The 18,685-nt window shown below is 39.9% G+C and overlaps 1 protein-coding gene across 1 annotated transcript in view; it reads left to right on the forward strand.

Annotated features, from left to right (window-relative positions):
* Positions 1–18,685, forward strand: part of SPIRE1 (spire type actin nucleation factor 1) — a 128,161-nt gene that overhangs the window by 54,206 nt on the left and 55,270 nt on the right. The window contains 1 exon segment of the mRNA XM_032121519.1: positions 1,156–1,392. Within this exon segment, the coding sequence (XP_031977410.1) occupies positions 1,156–1,392 (237 nt within the window).

Here is an 18,685-nt window from a genome sequence, read left to right on the forward strand (position 1 = left end):
TTCCGAAGGGCAGATTAGAGAAAATGGCATTTGATGACAAGGTTTGGTATATTTAGAAATGCTCCTCTTATTAAAGTTGCTGCTGTGCCTACTACTCCTACACTGGAGTCTGCTAATTTGTGTGACATGCTATCTATCCCAACACACAAGGAAGATCAGAGATTACATGCAATAGCTCCAGTCCTACTTCCATTGTCAGACAAGGATCTTCCAGCAGTGACATTACCTTCTTGTGGTTTACTATTGCAATCCCATTTTCCCTTCCCTCTTCATTAATACCCATTTTCAAACTCCTCAATTTGAAATGCCATCTCTTTACATCTTGAAAATTCTAGAAGCTCATAAGGAAAATAATTAATGCCAAGAGAGAAAATGTGCATTTAGCATTGTGGGATGGTCATGACAATCTTTTCCTAGCTCACACTGAGTAAGAGGTCATCAATTTGCTTTGCTCTTGACAGAGCACAAATAAGAAGCCTCAATTCAATGAAAAATTGGGGATTTTTCATCTACCTCATCACTATGGAATACAGTCATTGGTAGTTTCAGTGGAATATGTGTGCCTCCACCAGCTGTGCAACAGGCAAAGGAGTTCGTGTGGGCTGCCGTCCCAGTGCTCAGTGGGTAATACTGGGACATCCACAGCTGTGTCCAGACACCTCACAGGTCAATGAAGAGATGCAGAAACTGAAGGGCAGTTTCCAAGTGCCATTAAGCTGTGGGAAGAGGAAGGTATCTCATGTTAGTTTATTCTTTCTTTTAATTTCTTCCCACCTGCCCCACAAAAAAAGATCATGTGAGTGCAATATAGTCTTAAAAAGTAGAGTAATGTTACTTGGAGGTTTGTAATATCAGAAGAAAAAAGGGAAAATAACCTTCAAAGGTCCTGCTTTGTTTTTAAATGATGGATTTTTATTTCAGGTATTGAAATAAGAAAGTGGTAGGTACGTGGTATGATCTGCTCTTGCTTGTTCTATGCTGTATTACTCAAGTGCTACTGTAGGTATTAGCAGATAATTTTTCTCTTTGACGTTGATGTTTATTGCCCTCTCTGTGACGGAGTTTGTTATACAAACACCAAAAAACCTTGTTCCTCACTTGACCTATTCATTCATGTAAATGGCATTAATATATTTTTCTTCTTTGTTTTTACAGGTTATTGAATCACTAGGGATTATTATATATAAAGCCCTGGACTATGGTTTGAAGGACAATGAAGAGCGGGAATTAAGTCCTCCACTGGAGCAGCTTATTGACTACATGACTAATGCCACAGAAACAGATGGGAGTAGGGATGAAGGATATGATGCTCTGGATGAAGGAGTGGAGGATGACAATGATGATGACAAAGAGGAAGTTGAGGCCATTCACTCCTATAAAGATGTCATGAAGGTACAGTAGTGGGCAGTTTATATGGTAGTTCTGTCAATGAGAAAATTAACTCTGTTTTCTGTGTTATTGTTCTGTGTGATACTGGCTATGTCATTTTCTGATTTCCCTGGTCCTCTCAAATGGTTTCCTTGTGAAAATGACATGTAGTATTATTTCAAGTTTGACAGTAGGGAACAGAAAATCCATGATCAACTTTAGCATTGGATGTGCCATTAATATCACAATCTGATTTAACTCCTGCACTGGATAGTCAGCCTTCCAGTGTAAACATCTGTTGAATTACTTTGTGTAATCTTGGATACTTCATGGTGTGTTTCAATTAATTCACCTTTTCATTAGCAGGTTATTAGTGTAATTATTTCTTATCAGTTCCTTTGCTTGCCACCCTCCCCTCCTGAAGCGCAGGAGTGCTTTTATAAGAGTAGCTTACTTGTATGGAGTGAGTCAGGACACAGTATTTCACTGGTGATCATTATGGTTGCAGTTCTTGACCTGAGTTGTGAAATTTGGGAATATAACTTATGAATTTTAATGGTGACAAGTTCTTTAATGTTATCTGGGCTACTGTGAATAATCATTTAAATGTGTTAACCATCTGTTTTGTACAGATTAATCTTCTGTGCATGTTTTAGAGCCCAATGAGCTCTTAGTACAGCCAGAGGTATTAATAAGCGTGGTTGAAAAAAAATTGTATAATTGGTTTAACTCATAAATTATCTGAGAATTTAATACAGGTTGGAAAACGTTATGCTAACTTGTACCAGGGGATCGAGCCATTTATAGTGCTTCTTCATAAATGCAAGTCATATCTAAGTGCACCACAGAAATTAAGTGTCAGGGTGGAAGCTGAGACTAGAAGAATGTCCCAAATAGCCCATCAGAACACATTAGCACTCAGAAAAAAGACCTCACTAAAACCCTTCAGTTCTGCTGGGTTAACAGTAGAGAGAAGCTCCTAGGATTTAAGGATTTTGGAGAGGGAGTAACTTTGAGATGCTTTTGCATCCTCCTTGCATCAGAAGTAATGCTAAATGCTTAATGCCTTTGTTTTTTCTCCCTCCCTCAGAGAAGCAGAGGCCAGAGGGAGAAACAAATGAAATGGCCTTTGGCTCCCCTGTGATGGGGAGGGCCCGGCTGGCTGAAGAGCTCTGCCCTTCAAGCCTCTGCCACCGCCAGCCTTGATGAGTCGGAGCCCTCGCTGCGCGCGGGTGGTTTGCTCTCTCCTCCCTCTGCTGCTCCCTGATACCCAGTTACCTGCTCCAGAGAGGGCCAGCAGCACCCTGCTCAGCCCCCATGAAACTGCTGCAGACAGTGTTGAGGAAATGTAGAAGATTGATGGGATACATCCTCTTTACTCCCAGTTTGGCAAAATGCTGTGAATTGGTGACAGTTTAAGTTAGATTGTTAAGAGAAAGTTTTGCTTAGTGCAGAGGCAGACAAGACCTTTGTATACACAGAGCTGAAGGCAGTGGCTTTGTGGAAGTGATTATTTTGCAAGTTCTTCACTTGATTTCTGCAAACAATAAAAGATAAGTTTGGAAAACTTTGCTGAGCTGCTTTAGGTACACTGGTGTACATGTCCCTGAAACACAAAAGCAGTAAGAAAATTCAACAGGTTTCTTCAATGGTTAAGGCCATGGAATGCCATCCTTTTCATTCGGCTTTGTTAATATCTCTGCTAGTCTGAGGTACCTACCTGTTTGTTATGTTTTAAAATCAGCATCTTACATTTTATTTCTTCATCATATTTTGTTAATAATTTTATATCATTCTGTACATGTACTGCTTCTGTGACTTCATCTTAGTAAACTGAAGTTCAGCTGTCATTTGTACATCATCCTAACTTTTACTCCTCCATCCCTTGGAATTCTCTTTTATTTCTGTTGTTGCTTTTGCCTAAATTATGTGCTGCAGCCTTAATTCTGCAAATTACCTTTATTCCCTACTCAGTGTTTTTACTGCATTGTCAGTACTAGAATGGCAGCCATTCTGCCACATTTTTGACATGAGTGCAGATTTGCAAGATCCTTTTTTCTTGGCTTAATACCTTTTTAGGGGTAAGACCATCTTTTGCATGTTGCCTTCTCTTTTTTTTTCCCCTCCAGCAGTGGTAAAATGTTAGAGGCTACACCCTTATTTACCCAGTGACTGTTTCACAACAGTGGTGTGTGGTCTTGTGACCATGAGGCTCAATTTTTTTAAGTCCCTCTTGGCAAGACTCACTGTGAAGCTTTTTCCTTCACAATTTGGAGTGAATGCTGAAGTAGATTTGCTTGTTGAGTTGAGAACTGTTGTGCTTGCCTCCCCTGCATTCTTTACATCACAAACTTGGAAAATGGTAGATGGCCTGTGTGCTACTAATACTGATTTTTAAGGTTTTTGACTATGTAGTCTCCAATCTGGAAATGATTTTGTCCTTGAAAAGTGATTATATTGTTCCTTCTTCTCCAAAAACTGTCATTGTCTGGTCCAAGGCCTGCGTGCCACTAAGACTGAACTTTTCACCGTTAATCACTAATTTGGGTGAGCATATTTTGTGAGTAAAACACAGAGGTAGTTAAGATGTGTGTCAGGTTTTTCTGTAATGTGAAGTAAGCAAGGTCAGTCCTGAATCCTCCTCCTGGCCTGGGAAATGCTGAGTAACGTGGCAAACACTGATTCCCAAGAACTGGGAAAAGGGTAAGTGCTAAATAGTACTGCCAAGATCATCATTGGCAAAGCCGATGGGGAAGACACAGACAAGCTTTTGTGCTGCTACTTGGTATATTTGGCTGATTTAGCTTCTGATTTCCTTGGCAGGACCAACCTGCTGCCCAGACTTGACCTACTGTTTTTAAAAATGCATCTGTGAAGAGAGGAGACATTGGTTGCCAGAAGCTTTTAGTCTTTGATATATTTCCGATGTGTCAGCCCTGCTGCAAATGAAGGGAGAAATGGAGACAGTAAAGACTGGACATTTTCAGACAGATGTTTTCTGTTGTTTCTGTTTTTCTTTCCTTGTTTGAGTCCCTCTCCCCCACCCCATCCACTGTGTGTACACACACTGTGCACGTATGGTACAGGAAATCTGTACATGTCGGCAGTGCTGGGTTTGCTGTGCATGTACACAAGACACAGGTGTACATACACAGAAATCCCAAGGGATCAGGAGCACATCAGGTTGACAGCACATAATACACCTTGGGAAGCCTTGGTCAACAGAGAATATAGACAAAGAAGGCCTGGCATGCTGGGTAGTGTTGGGCTTGCTAAGGGTGTGGGAAGTCCTGTCATGTGGCACCTTTATCACAGCATGGGGCTCTCCCTGATACTGAAACAAGATGATGCAGTTTATCAACCTATTCCAGAGTATGCTGAAACCCTAATTCCACTCCTAATCTTAACATTATCACACTCCTTATCCCACAGATCTCTGCAGTCAGATGGTTTAAGCCAACAACATTTTTCATGTTAACCCAGTGGTACTTTCTTGCAATTTATCAATATCTTCTGGCTTGAGCCCCAACCCTAAACCCAGTTCCGGTATTACACATCATTCTAGGTCAACACCCTTTTCTAATTCTAGATGTAAATGTAGCCTCATAAGGCTTTGACAGCAAGTTTTATTCTGTGCTGATATTTGCTGGGCTGAACTGCCATCCTAGCCCTGTCGTTTCTTCCAGAGTTGAACATCATCATAGCCAAATTGCTACTGCCAGTGCTAGGCTTACCTCAGCCCTTCTGCAGAGCAGAGGTGTTGTAGAGGTGTTGTCAGCTGTACCTGCAAGCCATGACAGTAACTTCTGTCACTGCCTCACTGCCTTTTTCTGCAGGTCTTGTAGAAGGTACATAAAGGAGCCAGCGCCCTTCCTGAACCAGTATCTTTCTCTTACTTATGTTCACCTTTCATCCCAAAGGTTAACTCAACTTTTAACAGGAATCTTATCTGTAGCTAAGCCACACCTTCTTGTCTAGGACACAAATACAGGTGGATGGTCTCTGTTGCTCAATGGCTTCAAGTCCCAGGTCTTACCTAACTAATCACTTTTAGGTAGTTCAATAATAGTGTTTGTCAATTCTGACCAAAAATTAACTGTCATGCAACTGCTGCTTCACAAAGATGAATGAGTGACCTAGGTCCCATAGTAAACAAAACTCATACATAGAAATCTCCATGCTGACTTAATTTGTATGAAAATTTTTTTCAGACCTGCATGGTCAGTATTGTATTATCTTGCTACAAGAAATGTAAACAAGGTTGCAGATTGGAATATTTTTATTGGTAGAAAATGATGGTTGTGCTTTGCAAAGAGGAAGAATGAATTGTTTCTCTCAACCTCAAACACTCCTCCTCTCCCATTTCAGTTATTTTAATCATTGGCATGATCATGAGATGAGAAACTTGTATGTCTAGGTGACTCATATGACTTGGTAGTTCAAAGATGTGACTGACTCCTTTCAGCTGTTAGGAACTGAAATTTACAGTGGTGATATTGATCTGCCTCTGTTTTATTTTGAGTCCTCTGATAGTACTACAGATCAACCATCTATGGCATGTGTAGGGTTATAGGGGAAGAGAAAAGTATGTCCTGTTTCAATGCAATTATAGGCAGGATAAGAAGATCTGCATTTAGATCTAAGTATTTTGGAGACTCCCTTCTGAGTCTGAGGACTATTATCAAATAGATGCTAATATTCCCCATGTAAGTATAATATGGGAACCTGTCAGAGAGGAACCAGAAAATGCAGTTAAAAACAAGTCAGGGTATTTGTTTATGACAGACAGTTAAAGAGTTCATGTTACTGGAATTCAAAGGCCCATAATTTTGTCTAGTCCAAGCTTAGTAAGGTGCAGCTTTCTGTGAGTGTAATTCAGTTTAAGGCTGGGCTGGCTTAAGCATTTTTGTATGAGCCTGCAAAACAGTATTTATGCTTCATTTGAAAACAAGCCACTTGCAGGGTACTCTGTAACTCTGTGTGAAGCTGGTGAAGATTTGGAAACTTACTGAGATGGTAAAGAAAGTTCTAGATGTTGCCAATTCATTTTATATTAAAAAGGAATGCAGCATCATTGGCCATTTGTGAAAATTCTCATGCTCAAAAAAGACAACAATTGATCCTTTCCCTTCTCTTGAATCCTGTACTCGCATGTTTATGTACTGGTCTTTATCTTAGTGGATCTCACTTTAGAAAAACTTTGAAATTACAGTGGGTTGGAAGTCCTCAGTTCTCTTCACTTCTGTTCTCACAGTACTTGCTGGCTTGAACAAAAATTTATCATCTTCCACTCATGGATCTTCAGTCACACAGACCTGCTTGTCTGAGACCCCTTTTGTAATATTGGGAACCTCCTGTCCCATCTGTTTGGGTCTCTGAAAGTGCAGCCGTCTAGTTTTTGTTCCTCTTAAGTTCTGAGGAAGGCAAGTTCTCCTTTGGCTGTTCCTTTTTTGCAGTTTAACTCTTTGGGGACTGTCAGCTAGAAAGAAACCCCAAAATCTCCCAAAGTGACTTGTGAACACAGCCCCATATCATGCAATGACAGGACACCCTCAGGTGGATGCCCCTGGGCAGTTTGGGCCTCTGAAGGTGAAGTTTCATGGTGCTTCTCTGACCAGGTAGGTAGCTTGTGTCAGCACACATCCTGGCCACCCTTTCTCTCTGTGCTGCACTGACAAAAGTGGGATCTCTGAGTTCAGCAGTGAAGTCACAAGGACGAGAGCTTATCTCCTGTGCTCAGGAGATATTGACTAATAGGACCCATCCACAGGCCTTTTCTTACTGTTTCACCATTCTTTGAGGGAACTTGGAGTTGCCTTAGAAATGCAGTAAACATGTTTTTTCTCTTGTCCAAGCAAGCCTTGTGCATCATGGTTATTCATTCAAAACACAGTGTGTTTCTCATGTCTGTGCTGTCACCTTTGCTGGGATCTGTGTCACCTATGTGTAGTCAAAGCATCCCAAAAGTTTATTTGTTTGCCTTTGTTCTTTAATCAGTTCCTTCATCTATTTTGTGCCACAAACAATTGTGCAGATGCAGCTGGAGAGTAAACAGTGTTCCTGGCTGAGTCATGGAAGGAGTCAGTGTTTGAAGCTCCTGTGCTGTGCAGGCCCATGGAGCTGAGCTGAGCTGAGGACAGACTGTGCAAAATAAATCAGGAGTGTCTCTCTGCATGTTTGAGTGTCTCTCTCTCAGTGTTTGAGAGTTCATAACGTAAGAGCAATATCTCCATGTTGCTGGTATTAAAAGTATTTACCAATAATAATAGGGCTTTGATATGAAGGGCTTATACCTGGTGTACTTGCAAGGAATTTGTCCCTCAAGACTTTGGTCTTTCCATTTAAAAAGAACTTTTTGTCTTCCTTACTTTAATTATTCTTGGAAACACTCCTTCCATCAGTGTGGTCTTAGATAGATTGGAGTGTCTTACTCCAGCCTGGGAGACAAAACCAAATGACCTTTTCTGCAATGATTTATGTCTCACAGTAGCACATCTACACTGGTTAAAAACCCCTGTGCCCATAATTCACATAATTATACTGGTATAACCTGTCTAAGGTCTAAAATAGTCTGAGGAATCCAATTAGTTGTCCAACAAAACCAGGAAACACAGATGGGGTGTTCAGATTACTTTTATGTATGGGGAGGGAGAATACACCTGAAATGTGTGTGTGGCCCTTATGCATCTAAAAGAGGCACAGCAGGCCAGGGAGTTCTTTCCCCTCTCTCTTTTATGCTGTAATTATTATAAATAATTTATACGGGGGTAAAAATAAAGTTCCATATTTTAGTGCAGGTGGAAGGATTCTTTGGTGGTAATGGTGGCCCATAATGCATAAAAGGCAGAATCTGTCATGAGAGAGCTCCAGTTATCCCATAAAAAATACAAGTTCTAAAACATGCAAAGCATTCTGTTAGAAATAATACAAGTATCTGAAGATACAAGTATCAAAGAATCTGTATGAGCCTGCACTGCCTAAAATATACCCTGGAGACTGAAGTAGATCAATGAGTGTTTACTTTCACGAGGTATGTTCTGTTTGATCAGATTAATTTGAAATTCTAAGTAATGACTGGAAATCAGGGTAATGGTCAATTAACACAGTAAAGCTGTAGTGACCCATAACGAAGTGGGAAAAGAGCGGAGCCACGATTACAAAAAGGACCCATATCTTCTCTGCCCTACAGTTTAACTCCAGCACTCAGCAAAGCAGTGCTGCCTGGCCTGGCCAAAGCTGGAGGGATCTGCTTGAGTCTCCCTCTCCAACTCTTAACCTCCCCTCTTCTCCAGGTGTTCAAACTGATAACTGCACAGAAGGCCGTGATGGGTTTTTCAGATTCACTGTCAGCCTAGTAAAGGCAGTAGATCTGCTCAGAAAAATTAGCCAGGACAGCAGCTTGTCTTACGTTAGGATTTGGCAAAGGTTCATCTTGTCAGAATTGTTTCCACCCATGTAGGCTTGGCAGCCTTGGATGTTTGTGGTGTTGCCGGTAGCTTTTTATCTCCTCAGGCTCCTTTAGCTACTTTAAAAGTGAAGGCCATTCTTACACAGGCTCGCTTGACATCTTCTATTGTGTCTGTAAGGTACAAGCGTTTGCTTTCCATGGAATGCCAGCATCCCATAGGGGATAACCCATAGGAAATATCCAGTGTAGCTTCTCAGGACTGCCTGCATTACTTATATTGTGTGTGGGATATGTGTTTTCATAGACAGGTAAGTTAATAGTGACATGCAAAACTGATGGGCAGTTTTCTCATGTAGTATTATGTGCTGAAGATTCCCAGCAGTTGCACTCACTGCCCATGTTCAAAACAGCAGATGAACTTTCTTCTGCAGTTTTTATGTTGTGCATATGCAGCTCTTGTTTGAAATAGGCACTGTAGGTGTTCTTGTACCTCTGGTGCTCTATGGGCATGAAAGAGGCAGGATTTATAGGGTGGGGGGAGAACTTCTTAATTAGTCTGACTGATTTAGCTGGGGGAAAATATGTTATGCCTTCCAGGCTGAAAGACAAGGTCCAGTGGCAGAGTCTCCAAGTGCTTGTCTGCTATAAACTTTGGAGTCTCTAACTTCTCTGAGGTGTTAGAGCCTCACAATCCATCAGCCTATTCAGGAGAGAGGTTAAGAGGAAAAGTGGCTGTGGATGTTTTGCCTTTTCTAGTTCTTGCCAGGATATAAATCACTGAATGTGAGTGTGCTAAGAAGTTTACCTTGCTGATAGCAGTTACGTGAAAAGCTACGTGCATTTCAGTTGACAATATTGCTAGTCCAGAGTCACTTACAATAATATAATTGCATTGCCAAAGAAAATGGCAATGTAGCAGCATAGATGCTACAAAATTACTTAATTCCTTACAGAGGCATATTGTCCTGTAATAGCAACATGGGAAAAAGAAAGAAATGGAGGGAGGGCCCTTTAATTAAGCCCCTGTGATTTTCTTGCTTTTGAATTATTCAAGAGGGAGCCTTGGGCTTGAGGCAAAGTTTCTTTTGGTGCATTTATTTCAGTGCCAGTAACAGTGTAAAAAGAAATTAAACATTTGGGGGAAAGTTCACAGAATTGATTTGAAAGTACCATTAATTGTCCAAAATAATAATATCTCTCTTTTATCTATGTGATTTTTTTAGTATACTCTTGACTACTGTGCTCCCATTGTGCTATTTTCTGCTCCCCTTTGCTTAGTATACTGTTGCATGCTGTATTTTAGAAAAATATTTAAGTGAGATAAGGCTGTTTGGTACAAAGAAATAAACAGTGTCTGCTAGACTGTGCTGACCCCTAAAGATCCGCATCTAAAAGGCAGGATATCATATTTATCCCAAAGATTGGTCTGAAGACAGGGCATACTTTGCATTTCTTAGTAAAAGGTTTTTTACAGTAGGTTTTTGTTTAAAACATGTAGTTCCAACATTCTTAAATAGTATTGTAACTGAAGCACTCCTAAGGGGTAGCTTTCAAAAGATTATTGTCTGCAGGATGCATGGCCCTGAGTGTGTTTTAAGTGATTGATTTATAAATATTTTAAATGAAACAACACAATGGGAAAAGCAGTATTCTTTTGGGTGATGGCTTCAGTGCATTTCTCACGTAGTTTTAGGTTTGCCTCACTGCAAACTTTGGACCATACATCCCAAAGCTTGTGCATATATAAGTTGGGTATACGGAATTGTGGAGAATGATTTGAAGATTTTAACCTAGCAGCCTTTCTGAAAACTCACACTAATCTGTGCAACTGAATAAAGTGTTCCCAAGAGATAAATTCCTTGAATCTAGTGAGCTTGGCAGAGCATTTACTGAAGGGAAGGTGTAGGGCAGCCTGGATGCTGTAGAAAGATAGCAGGCATGGGAATTCAGGGATTTTATGTGAGGAGGCAAAGCAAACTGACAGCGCTTAGTAGCAACCATGAGTAGTTGTTGTTTGGAGACCCAACCTAAACCCTCTAAGGAGGAGTATTTAGCTGAGGGATTGACAAGGACAGGGAGCTCAGGGATTGTGCTAAGGGCAGGCAGCTGCACGCGGTGGCAGAGCTTCATACGCTGTTTTCAGTTTGCTTTGTGTAAAGCCTGTAAAGAAGGCACTAGGAAGACTTTTCGGAAGCTTGGTTGAATGGGAAACAGAGGCGTTTTATTGCCTCTGCCCTGAAGAGAGAACAAAACCCTTTGTTTTGTTGTTATTTATCTATTTGCATCTCAGAGAAAGAGGCTAGAAACTTGATTTTAAGCACTAGAAAAAACAGGCATTTGTTTTGTAGTTATTGCATTCATGTTGGCAGGGAAGAACATGGTACTTTGATTTAAGCCAAAAGAGAGTTCTATGGTTGGGGTTTTTTGGGGCGGGTCGGCTAGGTTTGGAGTTTTTTTGCCTTCTCTTAGGACAAAGCAAGCTTGCAGTTGGGACAAGAAGGTCTTAATGAGCAATTGTATTTGTTTTTCCTTTTTGGCATGCCAAGATTTCTTGATGTGACCATTAAGAGCAACACTTGCTTTAAATCAGAAAATTCTCATGAAGTCAAATCTCTTTATGAACTGGTCTCTTCTAATCAATTCACATCTACCAATCCATTATATCTTACTATATGTAACAAGCCCCCCATATATGTATTTTATACAGTCACATATACTTACATAGGTAGATGTAAGATATCACTATCCTCAATCCACCTTTTAAAAAGGAAAGATTGTAAGGTGATGTTTAAAAACATGACAGTGTTAAGTGAAGAAAATGAATTATGGAGTTTGTTTTAAAAAAATCTTCTGTGGTAACATGTGATATTAAAAAAACAAAAAATAAAAAACTGAAATTCAGGCCAGTATTAGCAAGATTTATCAAGTCTTTCCATGTCTGGACAGAAGCAGCATGTCACACTTAAAACTATTTTTAATGGCTCAGAGGTAAAAAAAATAAGGAATATGTTTTCCAGGCAACACACTTTTGGAAATAAAAACACTCAGTAAGTTACTTTTGTCCTTGTGTTTGCCCTTGTGTTTAATTTCTTATAAACCCATATAGAAAGTGAAGGGATTCTTGTACCTTAGCTTGATGAAGAAAGCTGGGGACAGTTGGTGTAAATCCCTTCAAAGTAATTTTAAAGCAGCTTTGAACGTGACAAGTGTTTAAGTGAATTATGTTGATAGACAGGTTTCATTAATTAAAGTGATGTCATTTGGTGTCTGAAACAGTTGTCCTGATTTTTCATTCTGGGCAGTGTAACTGGAGGTCAACACGTGGTCAGCTTTACTTTGAAAGTAACCACTGTGCTCCTTTTAAAAGGGTGATGTCAGTCCTTTTCACATCTGAGTGTGCTGGTGAGCAAAGGAGGGTGTTTATTGCAATTTCTTGCCCTGGTAATGGTGCCTACTGTGTTTGGAGCCAAGGCACTTTGCCGGGGACTTTCCAGTGAAGTCTGGTTGCCAGAGACACTTGGCCTCATAGCGTCACCTTCAGCAGAAGTGCTGAAATCTATCCGTACCAGAAACCTTTAAAAACCAAAAAAGCTTACCTCGGAACACTACAAGTTGGGTTTGCTTTCCTACCTGGAAGAGGGAGAGAGGGAACATGCCTGCTCCCTCCAGGTGCTCTCCTGGTGGCCAGGAGATAGATGGCACCCATCCACCCTCAGCCTGGCTCTGTGGTCAAGCGAGCAGGTAAAACAGGATGGACGTTGTTGTGTTCAGGACACTTCCTGCTGTGAAGGTGAAACTGAGGAGGTTTGTAATCTCTGGGCAGGTATTGCTTGTGCCTGGGTGCAGGGCAGCAAGCAGCTGAGGGGAGATAACCAGCAAGATAACTAGACACCCCCCACAAACCTCTATTGTCTTATGTGCCTACCACAATAAAAGGATTATTAATTTTCTTTACCAGTCTGACAGATAAAGATAACCTCTCTTTGAGGGTAATTTGGCAGCTATCTAGACCTTTTAATGAAGGTGCTGCAAGCAGAGTGGTTTCGCTGCAGTTCCTTGTAGTGTCATGCAGAGTTTGAGGGAGCTGAGCCCCCCTTGCCTTCCCTGCCTCCCCCAGATTCCTCTTGAAACCGTCTGTCTTGTGGGACACTGATGTATACTTAAGGATACTGGCAAAAAGTCCTTTAGAAACCATTTTGGGCTTTTTGACAAGAGAGTGATGTTTTAAGTTATCTTTGCAGACAGAACGATCTGTAAGCTTTGACACCCATCAGTTTTACACCAGACTCTTGGTAGATGTGATGGTACATCCTAAATTCGGTTCAGAGCTGTTGACTAACTCCAGTTGAGGCACTTTGCCAGTGTCTTAGGTATATCCCTTTATCCATTGATATAATGTTCAGTATGAAGTGGATGTTAAACTGGCTTTCATCTTGCTGAAGGTAGTAATATTTGAAATAGATGTATATACTTGCATTTCTAGTTACTGTGCTTTGCTCTGAACTCGTTTTTTGAAAATATAACTACCCTGACTTTCAGCCTTCAAAAGTGGTTTTATCATGAAAAATGTTAGTATAGAAAAGAGTTGTCCGAGAGTAACAATTGGTCTTTGAGTACATGCAGCAGAGTGCTCTACCATGATCACCCCTTTGATAACCTTACTCTGTGTGGACTGAGGTCACTACAGTATTAATTACCTTCCAGAGATTTAATTCCTTTATATTTCTGCTTTAGAAGGCATTGATAGACTTATCATGTAAAAGCATCTATTTCAATGGACGTGTAGTAGATGCCTCTGCAATTGCCAGGGGTTTTAAAGGTAGCTTTGAAGCTGAAGAACTGAACTGGGAGTTCCTGCCTGACTTGTAGAGATATATCTTTCAAGATGTGTAACTGAGAACAGGTAAATAAGTACCTATGGTGCAAGTCCTTAGAGTGCTTGGCACAAAATAGTTTAATTATTTTAAGAGCTGTGTTTGAAAACAAAGCAGTCATGCAGCACTTGACTGGAGAACTAGAAAAATGGTTTGCCTCCCTCCATTTTCTCTTTTTCCCTTCAGATAATAAGATTTTGATGAAGAGGTGGCTGGTAGCTGGGTTATGGTGTGTGGGGTTTTCCTATTGTTGGGGGTTTTTTTGTTGAGGACACATCCCTTTTACTGAGAAACATACTTGTTTCTACAAGGTTCCTTCTCAGATAAGAATGGTAAGACTTATCTGATATGGTTGAAATAACCTAAAGTGCAAAATTACTTTTATGCTAATTAAAAGCACGGTAATAAGGGTTGGAAAGATTCTTCAAATACTTTAAACTATGCATATGTTTTCCAATGCATCTTTTTCTGAATGTGCAAGTAAATCCATTTCCAAAAGAATGCTCAGCATTTAGAAGTACAAGTAGGTTTATTTGAAAATATAACAAACTGTGCTTGTTTTTGCAGTCAGAGATTGGCCTAGGTGCATGGGTTGGCCTCCTTTTTAAGTGGCATATTTTGAAATAAACAAGATAACTGTTATAGAGAACAGTCAAGCCCTAAGGAAGAGGAAGAAATGTTCTTGTATGTAGTTTACTAGCAAGTGACAATCTCTCTTGCTCTCCATCTTTGGGTTCCCATCTTGTGTTGAGGTCTGTGTTGTCATCTCTTTTGGAAGCAAAGACTCATTGCTCTCCCCCCAAGAAGTTATGATGTGAGAAAACGAATATATTTTAAGATTGGATCAAGAGGTCAGCCTTTAATGTATTAAAATGTATTAGAATCTTCACAATCTCTCAATTAAAAATAATGAAGGTTATGTTTCATATCTATTCCTATGAGTTCAGGACCTAAGATTTCAAGAAAACTGTCAATTACTGCAGGATGCTTAATAATTCACTACAGTTGCCCATCCTAAATGTTCATATGGAGACCAAGATCTTTTGAGCAGATAGAAGTGCAAATGGACCAACAGAGCAAGGAAAATGTGCTGTAGCATCATATGTGATTTGGTCAGTGATGGCTTTGATCCAGAATTTTTTTATTTTCCATATCAGAAAAGATTCCTGACCAGCTCAGTGGGCTTTGCATTGATCTCAGATGCACCAACAAAATAAAATTCGTAATTCCTAATATGACAAGGGAGAAAGAATATGTGCAGGCATGGACTGCAAGGCTGTGACAGAGCCACAGCAGCACAACTACAGTCCCCACACTGCAGACTCAGCACAGTTTGGGATCCATGAGGTGGCCTTGAATACTTGACAGAGTGGTGCTTTTACTCCTGTTGCTGCCATTGGCAAGAAACGTGTGGAGGCAAAGCAGCAAAGTTGTCTTTCCCTCGAGCCTCTGAGCATTCAGGGCAGTATAAACACCATCTGCAGTCCCTACAGGTGGTTAATCCCACCTGTGTACAGGGAGTATGTCAAAGCCATTGGCTCCAGGTAATTCAATTTCTAGTAATTACCATACTGGAGACAATTTCCAGGAATGAAGTGTGTGTAAGGAAAAGGACGAAACAGGGCACCACCACTACAAACAGAGGGAACTGAGGAGAAAATAACACTTTTTAAGTTCTGATTTATTGGATATTTGTTCTGCTTGAATAAGCAAGGATATATATTTGAATCAAAATTGCTTAATCAATTTAATCAATAAATTGTGGTTAAATAATTCTGTTCATACCTATCTATCTTAGAGCGGTGTACGTTTAACATCTATGTAACTGATATGCTTAATAAGACAATTGCAATGTAGATTCAGTGGCTATAAATTTTAAGAGAAAAGTCTTAAGCATACTTGCCTAGAACAAGAAGAGAAAGAATTTTTCTGTAGGCCTTTTCCATGCAATCAGCATTCCAAGACCTGATTTCCCTGACAAAGGTACTACAAATAAGGAGCAGGTATACCTGAAGGAGTAGAATAGCTTTCCGTACACTGAGGTCTAATGAAAGCAAAATGAGACTGGTTAGAAGTTACTCAATTTTCTCGTTGGGAATGAAGTTTAAAAGCTTGTTACGCTTAGTAATGCTGTCTGTTTGGTTACGCAGCTGGAAATCTGGTTTTTTGGATAGAAATAAAAAATTCATGCTTCAGGACAAAACATGAAAGCAAATTATTACTATTATTATTATTATTATTATTATTATTATGCCTACTGAGAAAAATTTCAGCACCTTACATAAAAACAAACAAGCTTCCCACACACACATAAACTTTAAAGCTTTGCATGTGAACTGTAAATTGCTGCCAAGGAAAGTGCATGTTTTTATTTTAGTTGATATATTTTAATTGGATTGTAAGTGTCTCATGAATAAACTGCCTTACATTAATATATTGTCTCTCAATTAGAAGGTATACAAACATCTGAGCTGTAGTGATGAGATTGATGGGCATTATTCAAAAGCTGAGAGTTACAGCCTCTCTTCTGCAGTACTCTCCCCTTCCTTTTCTATGTGTGTCAGTGGGATTTGGTGTCTGATTTGAGAGTCATTCCCCAACATTTTATGGTACCTTTTGATCAAATTGTTTTTTTGTTTACGCTGTTTGAAAACTTCACTATTTTCTACTGTTTTTCCTGAGATACTCTGGGTTTTTTTCAAGCAGCAGCCTGGGTGTAATAGCTGCTTTATCTGCTTGTGTGGGGACTTGGGGAGAGGGGAAGAAAGAAGGGCTTCCGTCCTGCACTCGATCTCTGCTGCATATGCCAAGCATCCTGGTACAAAACCAACTCTTCTCCTGAACAGAAGCAGGTAGTTCAGTAGTAGTAGAAGGCACCTTCCAGCCCTAAAGAGGGCCTGAGAAACATGGCAGACAAACATACAAAATGGCATGACAGGGGTGCCGCTCTTTGCTAGCAGTTGTTCAGGTCTAAGTTATTTAATAATGTGAAGGGTGGTTCCACAGCTTAATGGGCTGTTAGCAAAATAACTACAGGTAGCCCTGTGAATATGCACAGCCACTCCCCTTCTCCTTTAATTATCCAGTTTTATCGTGTTTTCCCATCTACGCCTCTACTCTGCTTTTGAAGCTGGTTTTCTTAGCCAAATGCCTCCGTCTCATCCTTCACTCTGCTGCTCCTGCATGAAATGCAGATGCGTGAGTGGTACAGATGAGAGCTGCCCAGTGAGCTGTGGTCTTCTTGTGAACCAGAGGGCTTTAGAAAACAGTTGTTGCTGACAGACTACCTAGTGGTTTTGCTAAATGTTGCAGGGATTGGCATTTCATGTAAAAAAAATGGGAAAAATATAAATGGTAGGTTTTCTCCCTTGCCCATGAATAATCCCATTGATGTTCCACTGAATAGTCAAAGAATGAGAGCTAGCAAATTCAGATTACTGCATATTTATATTATTAATTCCTCCATTATCCTGCTAAGAAACAACAGAGCACAGTTTCTCTGAAACTAAGAGAGAATGCAGAATTGGTTTTCACTTAATTGGCTCTTTTGAGACAAGTCTCTTTGAGAAGCAGGATGTTGTTAGTCCACTGTGTAAAGACAGTGTAACAATACACCTAACACATAATCCAGAAACAGCTGTATGCAGGGGGCTGTATTTGAGTGGTAAAAATACCCTCATAGCTTTCAAGTAGAAATGAGAATTTATACAAATGCAACTTTGTCAAGAAGTCTGCACTAGTACATAAAATTAGTCAGTCATTGAAAACTTAATATCAAAATGTCCAGTGGAAATAATCGTCTCAAAAAAACATAGGTTGACTTTCATTTAAAGTCTGTTTTGATAGTCAAGGTCTTCATTCTTAGAAAGCTAATAGAGAGTGAGAATAGGGTTCACTGAGCATGAAAAATACAGGATTTGGCTTAAAAATTGAGATGTAGTCAGTAACATATACTGGAGTTTGCTTTCCTTTTCCTAACACCAGTGTAAGTTTTAAGTACTTTCAAAAGTGTTTGTAATTATGTTAAATATTTATAAGACTTGTTTACCTAAAGATGGTATTATATAATTGTAACAGATTACAAATTGTCTTCACTTTTAATTGTCTGTTGTTGGGTAAGGTTCAAGTTTAGAGGTGAGACAGTTCAGTGAGGTGTTAGTCTTGCAGTTGTCTGTTAAAATTTTATCAAGATTCTCATCACTGCTTATATTCAGTCTAAGAGCATGGAAAAGTAGTTAAGACTTTTCAAATAGGTATGTCATGTTAAGATTTTAAGAAAAAAAATGAGTCATGGTGCTCAGCGCCTCAATGCAATTGGTAACTGAAGGAAACAGTGTCAGGGCAGATACTCTGTTCAGGGGAAAATAGTGGAAGGGAGTCCGTAGCTGTGCACCAGTTTCATCCTCAACATTGTTGAAATGCTGTGTTTTGCTTTGTGTTTCTAGAACAACGACAGCATAGAAAACCACACAACAGCATTTCCCAGCACAGTCTACCCACGTGACAAGAGTCTTTTCAGCTTTACTTCCATGCTGACTTAAGTTTTGACTCAGGAAGGCATTTGTAAACATTTGTTAGTCCATTCCTGTTTGACATTTCAGCATATATATAAATAATTTGCTCAAGGCCTTTAATCCTTAGACTTTGCAAAGCAGAGGGTAGTTAGTGATTATGATTATCTGATACAGACAAGTGGACATTTCTTTAAAGATCAAAATCCTATGCAAAGCACTGTTTTCAATCCTTGCATCATCTAGTTCCCATTTGCAGTTTTGGCTTTTATTTCAGCAGCTACCTGGTTGTATCCTTTTTATAGTCCTGAAAGAGAGAACCAACCAAGGCCACTATTTCATCAAATTATACCTGTTAATGCTAAATGCAATAGCTTTGCTGCAGCATTTGCAGTTTCATACTAGAAAGGAAAATCAGTAAAGAAGCACGGTATTTATTAAGTCATTTTATGGGGAGGATCACGTAAAACATTAAATTTGGAAATTGTGAAAGTAGAGAACCCTGTAGTACTTCTCTTGTCCAC

This window comes from Corvus moneduloides, chromosome 1, assembly GCF_009650955.1.
Source record: "Corvus moneduloides isolate bCorMon1 chromosome 1, bCorMon1.pri, whole genome shotgun sequence".
Classification (NCBI taxonomy): Eukaryota; Metazoa; Chordata; class Aves; order Passeriformes; family Corvidae; genus Corvus; species Corvus moneduloides.